Source organism: Oxyura jamaicensis, chromosome 10 (assembly GCF_011077185.1).
Source record: "Oxyura jamaicensis isolate SHBP4307 breed ruddy duck chromosome 10, BPBGC_Ojam_1.0, whole genome shotgun sequence".
In the NCBI taxonomy this organism is placed as follows: domain Eukaryota; kingdom Metazoa; phylum Chordata; class Aves; order Anseriformes; family Anatidae; genus Oxyura; species Oxyura jamaicensis.
In genome coordinates this window covers 10722637-10736788 of record NC_048902.1, presented here as the reverse complement: position 1 = coordinate 10736788, position 14152 = coordinate 10722637, and the positions used below count along the sequence as shown (strand labels likewise).

The 14152-nt window shown below is 53.2% G+C and overlaps 1 protein-coding gene across 1 annotated transcript; it reads left to right on the top strand.

Annotated features, from left to right (window-relative positions):
- Positions 1-452: 452 nt before the first annotated feature.
- OAZ2 (ornithine decarboxylase antizyme 2) lies at positions 453-13952 on the top strand. Its single transcript, XM_035335932.1, is given in 6 exon segments — positions 453-541; positions 3493-3568; positions 3570-3650; positions 8897-9072; positions 10774-10859; positions 12469-13952. Coding segments are annotated over 6 exon segments (573 nt in total). The 5' UTR covers positions 453-521; the 3' UTR covers positions 12603-13952.
- Positions 13953-14152: the final 200 nt, after the last annotated feature.

Here is a 14152-nt window from a genome sequence, read left to right as displayed (position 1 = left end):
GGGCACCGGCATAAACCGCCCAGAGGAGCTGTGGACGCCCCATCCCCGGGGGTGCTCAGGACCAGGTCAGATGAGGCCCTGAGCAACCCGGTCTAGCTGGTAGCATCCCTGCCTGAGGCAGGGGGTTGGAACCGGGTGACCCCTGAGGTCCCTCCCAGCCCGAGCCGCTCTGGGGCCGCACCCGCAGCGCCCCGAGCCCCCCCCGCGCCCCGCTCCCCCCAGGGCTCCTCCGGCGGCGCCGAGGGGCGGGGGCGAGGAGGGGGCGAGAGGAGCGCAGCGCGCATGCGCCACGCGCGCCTTTGTTTGGGGCGGCGGCGTTACCCAGCGGGCCCGGCGCGCGCAGAGAGGGGTGGGGGGAGAGGGGAGCGCGGTGGGCGGGGCCGAGCGCGGTGGGCGGGGCCGCGCGCGCGAGGGGAAGGGGGCGTGGCGCGGCGCGCGGCGGGGTCAGTCGGAGCGCGGCGGCGGCGGAGGGAGGAGGTGCGGAGCGGAGCGGAGCCCAGCGCAGCCGGAGGCAGCCGAGGATGATAAACACCCAGGACAGGTGCGCGGCTCGGCTCGGCTCGGCTCGGCTCGGCTCCTCGGCGGGCCGCGGCTGCTGGGCTCGGGGAGCCCCGGCCGGGTGGGCCCGGCGGGCCGCGGCCTTCCCTCGGCGGAGGCGGGCGGGGGGCGGCTGGGCCCGGAGTGTGGGCAGCGCCCTGCGGGGCGGCTCCGAGCCCGGGGGGACATGGGCATCCTCTGCGGGGGGCTCCCCTGGGCCGCTGGGCTGTCCCCGAGCCCCTCGGCCCGGTGTTGAGGGGCTGTTGAGGTGCGTACCCTGCGGGGCCGGCACCGAGCCGTGCTGGGCTCCTGCGGGGTGTTTACGAGGTGTTCTGCTGCTGCGGCTCCTCCGTGCGGGGCTGACAGCGCAGGGACTTGTTTTTCTGGGCTTCGCTCATCTGCATCCTCAGAGCCGCCTCTAAAAAGAAAGCAGGTTTGTTTCCGTAACGCCGAGGAGGCTGCGTGGGTCCATCCACCCGGCACAAGTCTTCAGTGCAAGTTTAAAAAAAAAAAAAAGTGGAGCCTTTTAGACCCAGCGGTGCCAGTTGTTGGCATGGACAAAAAGTGGCAGCGGCCTGCAGGTGTTGGAGAGCCGGCGGGAGCGGGCTGTGGAGTGGAGTCATCGTTCCCTGCGCTGCCCAGGGCCGGGGCACGGATCTGGGACCGCTGGCAGTGTGGCGAGCTGAAATGACACCCGCGGGCTGGGCAGGCATGCTTGGCAGCAGCTCCCGTTTCAGGCAGGACTTAGTCAAGAAGCTCTGGGAGCCGCTTCAGCGAAAGGCCCTTGCTGAGCTCGATGCCTTTTACCTTGAGCTGCTGGAAAGCCAAAAGAAGAGGGGCCGCAGCGGATGGGAGAGCACTCCTAATTTTAAGCTCTAAACGTCAAGGGACAAGGTTTTGCTAGGCCGTTGCATGAAGTTCTTGGCAGGACTGCTGCTGATGCACATCGGGATGAAGCAAAACCTCATAATTTGTGCCCCCCGCACATGCTTGCACCCCGGGGCTGCTTTTAGGGCCCTGCCTGGCTGCAGCTGCAGAGTTTGGTGGGAGGAGAGAGGCAGTGTGCAGGTCTGGGCTAGGCGAATCCCTGGAGGCTCAGCGCTTGAAGGGGTCTTGTGTTTTGACTTCTGCATGTGCCAGAGGAAGCAAAACTGGGAAGTGCCTTGAGCTGCTTTGCATGAAAACTGCTGCCTTTTTTTTTTATATTTTTTTTTCCCACAACTACACTTCATTATCCAGCTTCTTGATGCATTGGCCGCAAGTTGGAGAGAGCTATCAATAGTACATTGTTAGCTGGGGGGGTGAGGGAGGAGGGAAGGGAAAAACAAAGCTGCCAACAGCTTTCTGGGGGTGGGGAATTGCACAGCAAAGTGCTTTGTCATGCCTCTCCACATCCACTACTACTGAATACACACTGGTCCATTGATAGCCCCAGTCATGCCGTGCGGAGGGACTGTATTAATACAGAGCGCAACTGAGCATGTGTGGAAGGGATTTTGCCCTCAGACGTCTTCGATGCAACTGCTTAATATCTCTTCCGAGCGCGTCTGAGCAGCCTTTTCTGCAAGCAGCATCGGCTATATGGCACGGCCGTGTGGGAGCACCCCTGGAGAGCCCTGCCTAGCGAACCTGGAGGAGAAGGAAGCGTGCGGAGGAAGAATATTTGTGTTTCCTGTAGAAAGATTAGCTCGGTATGAGGTGGATAGCCAAGATCTTAGCAGATTCAGCCTGTGTCGTAACCACGTTTGCAGGCTGTTGGGTTGGTTTTCTTGGCATCCATAAATGTTCCGGTAGTTTGTTTGCAGCCTGTTGGTGTGTGTTCCCTGTGTGCCGTGTAGGTGGTGCAGCTCAGTGCTTGCTGTGATCCTGAGGACTGCCTCGCTCCTGGAGAGGCCCTGGGGTGAAAAATACCGTCCTGGAAACACCTCACCTGAGGAGTTTCAGGCCAGCCAGCCACTTGTGAACGCTTCTCCAGAGGCTGTCCCGTACAGCCGTGTTCCTCCCACAGTTTGCCTACTGAAAACCCTCCCGTTCCCCTTTATTTCCCCGGGAAGCTGTGGCAAGGTGATGTTTGCATAGCTTCGTGCTGGCGGGTTTCGTTGTGGGAATGCTGCAGAATGACTGGCGTCTCTGCGGTGCCTTTGCAGGCTTTGGGAGCGGAGTAACCGCTGCTGCCCCGTGCCTTGGCAAAGAGCTTCTGTGGTGCTGATGCAGGAAGCCACGCTCCAGGAGGAAAATCACTTGATTCCATGGATGGGCTGAAAGCTAGGATAGGTGTTAAAGCCTGTGTTAGAAGTGATCCTAAAGGAGCATACAGATGAGATCCCAGCAAACTCAAAGACCGCAAGGGGAACTTTTTCTTCTTGCGTTAAGCTCTCAAAATAGATCTTAGGACAAAGTCTGTGGGGTGAACTTGTAACATTTAGGGTTGGGCTGAAGGATGCTGGTATGGTGTTTCACGTGCGTGTGAAAATGTCAACTGGGATGCTGCGGAGTACGTTCAAGGTATCTGAAGAACCAACCCTTCTGCCTCCTCCCTGTTTTGAAAATGTGAAACTTAAACCTCCTCCTTCTGGGCCCTGTTGATCTATTTGTAGATATTTGTCTACAGAAAATGTGTGCTCATCTGGTCATGCGTTTCCAGCCATCTGCTATTGGCAGTCTTCCAGGCGTCCCTTATTAGCATGAGGTTGCTCAGCACTCTCTGGGATCTTGGCTGCAGAGCCCCTCCTCCATTTCGAGCAGAACGCTGCCCTTCGCCGAAACAACAGTGCCGGGGCAGCAAAGTGTTCTAACGTGGACCTCCGGGCACTGAGGGCTCGGTAGCTGCCCCTCACGTGCCACAGGGGAGCAGGAACACAGGCGGTTTGGGGTTATGGGGAGCGGGAGTATCGGAAACTATGACCCCTGCTAACGTAACCTGGTGTTTTTTTGTTGTCCCTTTTTGTCTTGCAGTAGTATCTTACCTTTGAGTAACTGTCCCCAGCTGCAGTGCTGCAGGCACATCGTTCCAGGGCCTCTGTGGTGCTCCTGATGCCCCTCACCCACTGTCGAAGATCCCCGGTGGGCGAGGGGGTAGCAGGGATCCTTCTCTTTCAGCTCTGATATATAAGGTGAGAAAGATCTGATGTCTAAACAATGATTCATGTATCAAATCTGCTCGCTTCCTTCCGCAGCCTGATGGGAATAAATGCAAAAGTCTTCAAGGTAATAAATGGGGAAACAGCTTTTTCAGCAGCCCTGTTGGCAGATTACTGAGCTGCGTGCAGCTCTGCCTTGCCTAAGTGTCACCTGTTTATTATGAAACTTCTTATCAAAGGTGTGCAGCAAATGACTGGCTAGCCCGGTTCCCAGAGCCTGTTTCCGCTGCTGCCTGCGGAGCTGGCGTTATCAGCACGTGAAGCAACTTCTTACATGTTGCGCAAAAAGAGGAAGCGGGGAGCAGAAAGGTGAAATGCCGAGGGAGAAGGGTCGATAAGCTCCTTCCCGTGCCCTGGTCCAGAAGGTAACGCTGCCTGAACCTCACAAAAGCAGGAGGCTCACAAACTGGAAGGTTTCTGGAATGCACACAGAGGGTGAGGCAAGATCGTGGGGTGTTCGTGTCTGCAAACTTGCCTAGGAGTATGTGGGTCTGTGTTGCTTTTGTTCCCTGGCCACCCTCATTCTAAAGGATCTTTCCTCTTGGCTTTCAGATGAATTGGCTCTTTCTGTGGAATAATCAGCACTTGTGCAGCTTCTCTGTGTTACGTTACAGTGCTGCACATCTGTCTCCCTTCTGGGACAGGCACTGTTTCTCCCCAAGCCAGGGTGTAAAGTGCTATCAGATGAGGCTGCCTGAATTTATGCTAAGCTTGCAGATTTGGCTGCTCAGACAGAATTGCTGTCATAGGTGTTAGACTTGATTTTAATTACCCTGTGGGAGGCAAGCAGCCTTCATACGATGAAAGGATGCAGGCCCTTCCAGGTCGCAGCTACCAAAGTCTCCTGTAGAAATTCATGAGAAACAAGAGACCTCACGGCTGCGTTCCGAGAACTTGGCTTTAATGCAGAGCTGGTGAATTTGTAGCATGTGCCTTGCCTGCTTGCCTTGTGAATAAATGTCAAGCTCTAGCCTCTTAATAACAATGTGGCATCAGCTTAATGCTGTTGAATTGAATTGCCGCAGATGTTAGAGGGATGTGAAGTCCAGAGAGGCAGCAAGCAGCTCAGCTGGCTTCGTTCTGCACAAAGAAGAGACATGAGCAGCTTCAGGAGGGCTCAGGATACGAAATGCATTCTGTCAGGGTCTGACAGATGGCAAATAGTGACCCTGCAACTTCAGCTCCTGCAGGCCAAATTTGCCAAGCCTTGCATACACACCAAGCAAGACCAGAGGTGGAAAATAGTCTAGACACGGAGGAGATGCTGGTGGAAAGAGTCACGGTTTGAAGGCTTTGAGGGACTTGATTTCAGTACAGCCTTGAATTAGCACAGAAGCTTTCGGTGGTGGTGTGTAGGCAGGGCTTGCTGCCTGTGGAGATCTCGTCCAGATAGCTGCTTCTCGGAAGTAAGAACACAACTTCTTCCAGGGTTTTGCTGACAAAACCCGCCTTGCCACCAGAATCTGTCAGAGGATTGGTCCCTTCCTTAATGCAGCTCATCCCAAGGTGGAACAGGTTGCGTTTTTAAACCACCTCCAGCGGTTTAAAGTCCCACCTCTGATGTGACGATGGGATTGGCCTCAACTTGTGCTGGTGTGGCAGGGAGTTGGTTGGATATTAGGAGAAATTTCTTTCCTGAAAGGGTTGGGTGCCATTGGAACCGGCTGCCCAGGGAAGGGGCTGAGTCACCATCCCCAGAGGTCTCCAAGAAACATGTACCTGTAGGACTTTGTAGCATGGCTTAGTGGTGGACTTGCCAGTGCAAGGCTCCAGGTTGGACTCGGTGATCTCAGAGGCCTTTTCCAACCTGAACAGTTCTGTGATTCTCTGCCCCTCTCTGCAGCCTGCTCAAGCCGGCGGCGCAGCAGGTATGGCAGGCTGGGCTTTTCAGCCAGTGTGACCTGGAAAGGCATCTGGGCCCAAAAGCTTAAGTACTTTTTCCAGCTGTGTCAGCTGTTCCAGTTCAAGGGGTGACCTTTCTGAACGAGCCTGCCTCCTCCTGAGCACGCAGCACAGCGCTTGTGTACAGCAGCGGTATGGATTAGGCAGCTGGGGCTCCCGATAGTTGTTGGTATTTTCATTTTAAGAGACCTGGTGCTCGGCCCTTTATCGAGGGAGCTTTGTAGAGCTGGGAAAGCAACGGCGGTGGGAGTCAGTGCTGGACAGCCAGGAAGGGCTTTGTGCAATGTCCGTGCTCTGGCTAGCAAACTTGGCAGGAGGCTGCAGGTGTAGTGCCTGCGGACAGCAGGCTGCTTGTGGGGGCTTCTGGAGCCACCTGGCTGTGGCAGATCACAGTGTGCCTCCTTCCTTTCCTGCCAGCACCTCTTGGTGAGTTGTCGCTGAGGGGAAGCTGGTCCTCACGGCCTCGAGTCGCTGAAACAGAGCCCGGGGTTGCAGAGAGGGGTTTGGGCAGCTGGGGGTACAAGGCAGCGTGGTGGGGGTGTCTGGCAGGGGTGGGCTGAAACCAAACGCTTGATGCATAAACAGGGTTGTGCTCTGAGCAGGTTCCAGCACACTCTGGGCTGCTGCTTCCCAGGAACAGCTCCTCTCCTCGGGGTCTCGCTAGCTCTATTTTGATACACGGGAATAAAACACCAGCTGCCCGAGCCAGGCAGCGTAAGCTTAATTCTCACAGAACCAGGGGAACTGGTTCAGTTAATCCCTGCGGTTACGCCGCCTTCGCCATAGCGAGCTGTGGATCGGGGGGCTCGCAAAAAGCTCCCTAGGTTGGGAGCCTGGGGAAGGCTTTGAAAGCGCCTGACTTCTGGTTGCAGCAGGGCTACGTGACGACAGAAAAGCTCTTCCCCTGTTCTTGCAGGCTTCTGCCAGCCTTCCCACGCAAACGCACGCGTGTGCCTCCCCCTCCAGCGTGTCAGTCCCAGCCTGCTTTACTCAGCTTCCTCGCCCTGCTCTTGTTTTCGTGAAGTATGAGAACAGCATCTGTGAGCTTCTCTTCCTTGAGAGAGCTCTCTTCTGAAATGGAGACGTTCTCTGCTCAGGAAAACAACTGTAAAAGGCTCCCATGAAGTCACTGGTGAAAGATGTGCGTACTCCCCTTGTTTTGCTCTGTTTTTAAATAGACCTCTGCGGTGCAGAGCTCTCGCTGGGCTCAAACCTGACTCTCGCCGCAGCTCTCTTGTGGCTCCACCAGCAGCTGTCTGGTTTAACCTCTTCTGGAGCAGCTGCTGGTGGGCTTCTTGCTGAGCTTGGCTTAAAACCGTGGTGAAACCTGACAGCAAGCACAACCACGCAGGCTCCTTTCAAACTCAATGAATAAACTTACTTCCTGCAGGATATTTACTCCGATGAAGTGTAAAGTTGTTTTGCAGTGGGCCCGTGCTCAGCTTTGTGCGCTTCAAACAAACGGCAGCTTCCTCTGCCCCGGTTACAGAGCCGGGCAGTTCCTGACTTGCATGCGGAGCTGACCTCGTCGCCAGCATTAACGTGCCCGCTGGCTTCTCCCTTGTCACAGCGGTCAAACCGAGGGAGCTGGACTGTTTCAATATGTGGTAACAGGGGTTAAACCACTGGGAAACTGGGTGGAGGAGCCCAGGAATGTTCTCAGATGGTTTTGCTGAGCATTGTCCTTTCTGCAATGCTTACACCTTAGTCGTATAAAACAGCCGCAAGGCGATACCCCCTGCCCACCCTGTGGCTGTGAGGAGGAATTCTGCAGATCCAAGCTGTGTTAAATGTCCCTGGGTGCGGGCGCTGTGCTCAGAGGTGCGTAGATGTGCCTCTAAGGGATTTATTAAGGACAGTCTGGTGAGGTGCTGTCGTTCCGCAGCCAAAGCGCTTGTTCTGTTGTCAGCCCAGCGGCTGGTCAGCAGGTCAGAGCTCATGGTGAGCTGCTCAGTCACTCACCCTGATAAAATAAAATGCCCAGAGGCTGCACGGACACCTGCCCAGTGACCCTGCGGAGTAAAGCAGCTCCTTCAGGTGTTCCTGAAGCTCGGGAGCAGCACAGGCTTGGCTTCTCTTCCCTGGTTTGCTCCGGCCTGTCGGAGCCGCACCAGCGACGTACGTGTGACAGCGTGCACGAGCCTGCAGCCCAGCAGGTGGGAACGATGTAGCCTTTGGAGTTGACAGTGTTAATTAACTCTGGAGCCTAACGAATTTCTTCAGTTGTTTCAGTGGGGCTTTTTGAAGTTAAATGTGGAAAACATTGGGCAAGCCAACTGCCTACAGAGACTGCCAGGAGGAGGAATGGCATTTAACCACGGAATTGTTTTCTAGGAACTGCTAAGCTGAATTTGAGGCTGGCTGCACGCTTGTTAGGGAAGTGTTAGAGGGGGACATGGACGTTTGTGGTCTCTGGAAAAAACTGTCACAATTTTCACATCCGCATAGCTTCTGTCTATTCTGGGGGTCTCTGTGCTATGTATTCTCCTCCCCTACACCGGGAGGCGAGCCATTTGCCATACCAGTTGGTTGTAAAATCTGGGAAAGCAATTTGTGGTCATCCCTTAAACAAAAAGACTGTGCTGGGGACTGGGGAGACAAAAGTGGCCAGGCTGCTACAGCAGATGCTACTGCAGCTTGTCGGTTGTGTTCTTTGAAGGGTAGTTCATGAACCGCCCTCCAAAGATGTGGCTGGGAGCTGCGGTGAATGAATGGGCTCTTGCTGCCCAGAAATTGAATATAATGGGAATATGCAAAACGGCGTTCTCTTGAACAGAAAAGCATGACTAGAAAATCACTCCAAGGCCGGAATACTCGTTTTGGTGTGTCCCCGAGCCAATGAAAGGGGAAGGGAAAAGTATAATGTTCTCAGTAAAATTATTACAGCGTTTATTTTGCATTTGCATCTCCCCTGCCTGTTAGGATGTAGGGTTTTACTTTGCACTCCTGTTTCTTTGTTAGGCCAGAATAAAATCGAGGTGTTCTGGGAAATACAGGCAGCTTAGAACAATAGCTCTTAACTCTTGTGGGTGTGAGGAGCGCCAAGACTCGGGTGTGAGCTTGAGCCTTGTGGTGCGTACCTTTGTGAGCCGTGGTGGGTCTCCTGGGGCTGGATTTTAGTGGCTGGCAAGACTTGAGGCACACAGCGGTGTGCAAGGGCTGATCCCAGTTCTTTGGGAGGGCGCTCCCACTGAAAGCACAGCCCCTTTGCTTGTTCACTTAAGGATGGTCTCTTACACTTCTGGTCTGTAGTTTCACACTTAATTTTCTTTAACCTTAAAGCATATTTCACGAGCTCTCCTCCCTCCCCTGTCCAGGACGAGAAGATCACTGTTAACCAAGATGTCCCAGTGCACGAAGGGAAGCCTCATATTGTCCACTTCCAGTACAAGGTCACAGAGGTGAAGACCTCCTCCTGGGATGCAGTGCTCTCGAATCAGAGCCTCTTTGTGGAAATCCCTGACGGATTATTAGCTGATGGAAGCAAAGAAGGGTGAGTTTGGCAGCCTGGAGCTATGCCCACAGGGAGCAGCATTTCTCTTATGCTGGTGATGTTCCATGTGTGGGGAGAACCAGCCGTACGTATGTACGGCTCCTCTCTTCCTGATCTGTACAGCTAAAGCACGTCTTTGCTGCCTTGTCTTCAGAGAAGCGTCCTGTTGGCCCTCCATATGTATTTTTCCCCCCCTTGGAGATCATTTGAGACGAGTTACTGTTTTTGAGGTCCAGTGCTAATGAAAAATAAGCAAGAAATGAGTGGAGTGATTCTTTGCATACTTTGTGGAAAATTCTGTTCCGCTGGCCAATTGGCAAGTATTTATTTTGGCAAGTGTCTTCCTGTCTTTCAGGGAAAAACTCCATTATATTGATGTGCTCCTTCTCATCAGTAGGTGGTTCTGCTCTTGGGCTGCTGCCATGCGGGCTTCTGGCTCTGCCAGAATCTGATTTTTTTCTCTGCTGGCAGAATACGGCAGTGTTTTGTCCAGACAGCTCTGCTCTGGGAAGTTTGTGTAAACGCAGCTTCCAGAGCAGCGACTTCCTGCCAAGTGCTTCGCCAGAGATCTCCGCTGGCAGGGAGCGCTGTAGCGTAGATGTGGCTTCACCAGATTCCTGTGCAGAGCTCTCTCAAGCCCTCCTAAATTTCCAAATCGGGTTTACCAGCAAATGACACGAGCTAATTGCAAAAAAACATCATTGGGCGCCTTCAGTAAGTGCCAGTATTCCTGCTGTCTCATGCTCGTTGCCTTGGAATCTGAGTCCAGATAAATGTTCCTGCATAATTTCCGCAGTCAGCCCGTAAATCCTTTGGCTGTCCGTGTGCCTGCTCTCCTGGGAGCAGGTTCTTCCGTGGGGGTATTTACCCGCCCAGCTCATCATGACTTCAAGCACGATTTTGCAAGATTATTTTTAGCTAGGTAAAACAGCCTAGTAGAGGCTATAATTAAAGTAGTTCATTACCATATTAACAAAATCCTTGCAAATTTAATCTCCCTCGGTGCACTCCAGTCTCACTGACTGCTGTTTAATTAGATCTCGATTCGAGCCCTGTTTGTCACCGCTCTAGCAGCCGGCATCGTAAATGGTTACACGGCCGGTGGCAGCACCGCGCGGGTCCCTGGGGCTCGGATGGGGTCAGTGCCACTCTGCTCCCGTCAAGAGAGGGGCAGAAATGATTTGGCTGGAAGGAAGCTGGGTTTCACGATGCAGCTCCTCAGCTGTGCCATCCAGATGATATGTTCAGGAAACAGCTTTGCCTATGCACATGCTCCTGCAGCGATGGTTTTCTCTTCTGCCTGGCATGAGCTCTTTTATTTTATTCTATTTTTTTTTAAATCTTTAAAGTGCAAAACTTAGAAATCCCGTGTGGAGGGAACGTAAACAGCTGCAATATTCAGCTTCCCACGTCTGAAGATTGTATGCAGAACTCCTGGCTGGCGGGGCTGTGCGTGCTGCCAGGGAGGTGCCAGGGACACGGACCTGTAGGGTGACCTGGTGCAGGACAGCTCTTGGTTCTGCAGGGCTGGACGTGAAGGCAGGAAGTGCATTGTTTCAGCACCCATTGTTCGCTGGAAGGCGTCTGTAAACAAGTGATCTTTCTGCCTGACAACATCCAAACACTTGATAGTGCTCAGTGGCTTCCTCGGGACAGGACTTCCTATAGCTGATGTTCTTTTGTCTTCTTCCTCCTTGGCAGGTTATCAGCTCTGTTGGAATTTGCTGAAGAAAAAATGAAAGTAAACTACGTCTTTATTTGCTTCAGAAAAAGCAGAGAAGATAGAGGTGAGAAATCAGCCCTGCTGCGAGGTTTGCTCCTTAGATCTGAAATGGTGCTGCTGGGTCTGTACAAAAATCTGGCCATCCCAGGGCTTCAGGGGACACCTACTGCAGGAATTGTGACGTGCAGAATTTCTGTTCTTACAAGCCAGCAATGGTTTCTCATGCAGGAAATGAGCCCTGTCTTGAGACTGAGGGAGAGAGAATATCTTGATTTCTCCAGCTGGATATGCTCTACTGTCCTGCAGTTAAATTATTACTAGTCCTCTCAAGGAGAAAGCTGCTCCTGAGTAACATGGAGGACTTTCCTGTCCAGAAAGTGGTTAACAATACTTCTTGGGTAGGGAGTGAAGGCATTTGGCACCAGGATTCTGTGATCTTCTGTGATTTGCTAGGGGAAACCCAGGAGAGGTTAATACATGGTAAATGAATACTGGTAGCTTGTTGCCCTTGTGCTCATCTGCTTTTTAAAGACCTCCTGGCACTTTTGCCCTTCCTAGACCTACAGGTAATCCTGACCCTGGCTATAGATGCTTAGGGCTTAAGGGGACTGCATTAGGACCTAAAGATAGATGTGTCGGATGAGTGATTAGAGCACGGAAGTTGGAGATTTGTGATGAGGTACCAAGCTACGTATGTGTCACTTCAAATCCTACTAGACGCAGGCTAGTAACCAAGCAATTACCATGGCAGGAATAATTCAAATCTTAATTCTAATTTTATTCTGCTGCTTCGCAAGCTGCACTGCCTCCTCTGAAGTGAAGCACGTTATTACAGCTAAGCTGTGCTGACCCCAGGAAGATGTCGCTCCACGTTATGATACCAAGATTAATTTCCAGAGTTCTTGCTCTAGTGTGTCACCAGCAGTGGCTGCATAGGTGACCTCTGTGGTGGCTGTTTACAGGGGATATCTGATGCTGGGTTTTACTCGTTTTTAAACAGCACGGGGAGTGTTGCTGTTGAATCTGGCTTGTTTGTATGAGTTCTAGAGTGTTCCAGGCTCTGAGTCTTTGTAGAGCTGAACTTCAGCGCTGCCTTGAAGGCATGTAGGAGCTGCTCTGCGTGACTGTGCGGAGCTCTGAGGCCAGTCATCAGAAGGTGCTGCAGAGATGAGGTGCTGTGGCAGGGTGGCTCTCAGGTCACAGGGGAGCAGCCGCTGTAGTAACAAGGGGACGCGCACCCCACTAGTGCCACGTAACCTCACCTGACCCAGATGAGCATGTGTGGGGCTCCTGGGCTGCAGCTTTCCTGGGGTAACGTGCACAGCTGAGCTGAGGCTGCAGCGAGCTCCAGGTCCTCATGGAGACAGCACATCTCTGACTGCTCCCTGAGCAAGCAGATCACCATCTGCTGCTGCACGACCCGCTGTCAGGGCTCAGCAGGTGCTGGGAGCAGCCTCCCAGTTAAGCACAGAACAGAGACATGGGCGTGCTGCGGGCTGGCTGCGTGCGTCCCGGCAGCGGGGCTGTGCAGCTGGTGGGTAACCGGGCGGCTGCCACAGTGGAGTGCACAGCTCGAGTCCCCCCCTCAGCCAGGGGTGATGGTCGTGGCTTCTAGGGCAACACAGGTACAGAGGATTATTCCTGATGGTAACGGATTTCCTTCTCTTTGGTAGCTCCACTCCTGAAGACGTTCAGCTTCTTGGGCTTTGAAATCGTGAGGCCTGGTCACCCCTCTGTCCCGTCGCGGCCAGATGTGATGTTCATGGTGTACCCCCTGGATCAGAACTCTTCCTCTGATGAAGAATAGTTGCAGCAGGGGACACGAGTGTGACCTGAAAATGCTTTTGAGGGGAGAGAGGGTTACATCTCCTTTCTTGAGGAAAGGGAAAACAAGCTTCTGTTGGACTGAAACTGCATTTCTCATTGTTAGATTGGCCTGTGTATCCTCAGAGTTGACTATCTCATTGAAACGTGTTGCCTAGAGAACTATATATACACACATGTAATCACCAAATAGTAAATGGAAGATGTTTATGAACTGGCATAGGAGCTCTTTACATGCAGCTGTGTGGTGTGTTAGCCTAGAGGCGCCTCATGCCCCGGCCACGTGGGGGCCCGGCAGCGTAGGGGAGCAGAGCGGTAGATGCAGCATCATCAACTCCTTGACTTCTCCACATCAGTGTTGGTTCTTTCCCCATCACCTGATGTGTGGTGTGCGCTCGTCTGACCGGCTACCTTTTAATTTTCACTCAGACTCTTAAGTATAAGGCATGTTTGGGGTGTTAGACACACGGAGGAGATGTGAGTTAACCTTTAACACTACATTAAAACCCCTGTGCATCTCTGCTTTGGGGCAACCAATGCTGTTTTAACTCATCTAACTTTTTTTTTTTTTTTTAAGAGAAAACACAACCTTCTTGCTCTTCCAGCTTTTGTTTAAACAGTCTTACTCTGTTCGATGTTACCACTGCACTATCACAGCATTTAATAAAAGGGGCATTCAGATTAACTTCACCCAGCTGGGGCTGCTTATTTAAAAGGAACGGAGCCTTTTTCGTGCTGCAATGGTACTCTGCTCTGGTAGGGTCAAGTGAGCGTTTGGAGCAGTGCCTCGGGTCTGGGGGAGCGCTCCTTTCACCTGCTGGAGTCGCACTTTCCGTGGTTCAAAGAGCACTTGAGCCTTGGGTCTCCTTCCCAAGGCGGGGCGAGGAGCAGGCGAGGGGCTGCCCTCACACCTCTGTCCTGCGGGCCCTTCCAAAGACACGCTCCAGCCCTGGGAGGAGAGAACGGCTGTACCCAAAGCAAAGGGAGTCGTGCGGGGGGCAGCTCGTGTTTCACTCGTAGCACTGGAGAGCGAGGCTGTGCTCCTGTCTTCGTGCCATGTGGATGTAACCTGGCTGGCTTCCTTCGAGCACCACATGAGAAGGGTGTATTTATAAACCGGGCCCTGGAGACGTGTCGCGAATTCTTCCTGGCCTGGCTGCTTGTGTGTGGAATTGTCCGTGTGTGCTTTGTTATGCTCTCACTCTTCTGTGGAGGATTTTGTTAAAAGCTGAAGCCAAGCCATTCCATAAACATCATGGTCAGTGTTTTCTGTCTGGGTGAGAGAGGTGGGGCCGGGCTACAAGTTTGTGTGAATAAATCATCTTAAAGTTTGCGTCTCTTTGCCCTCCTTCCCCTCCAACACAGTGAATGCACGACATGGGCTCAAGGGGCGAGGAGCTGGGGGCTCTAATCCCTTTTAGAAGGGGACGTTAGGTTTCCCCATGTCTGGACCTTCTGGTGATGGTTTAAAATCAGGTTGTTGCTGCTTGTTCACCTCTGTCTCTCCCTGTCCCTAACCTGCCAGGGTGGGAA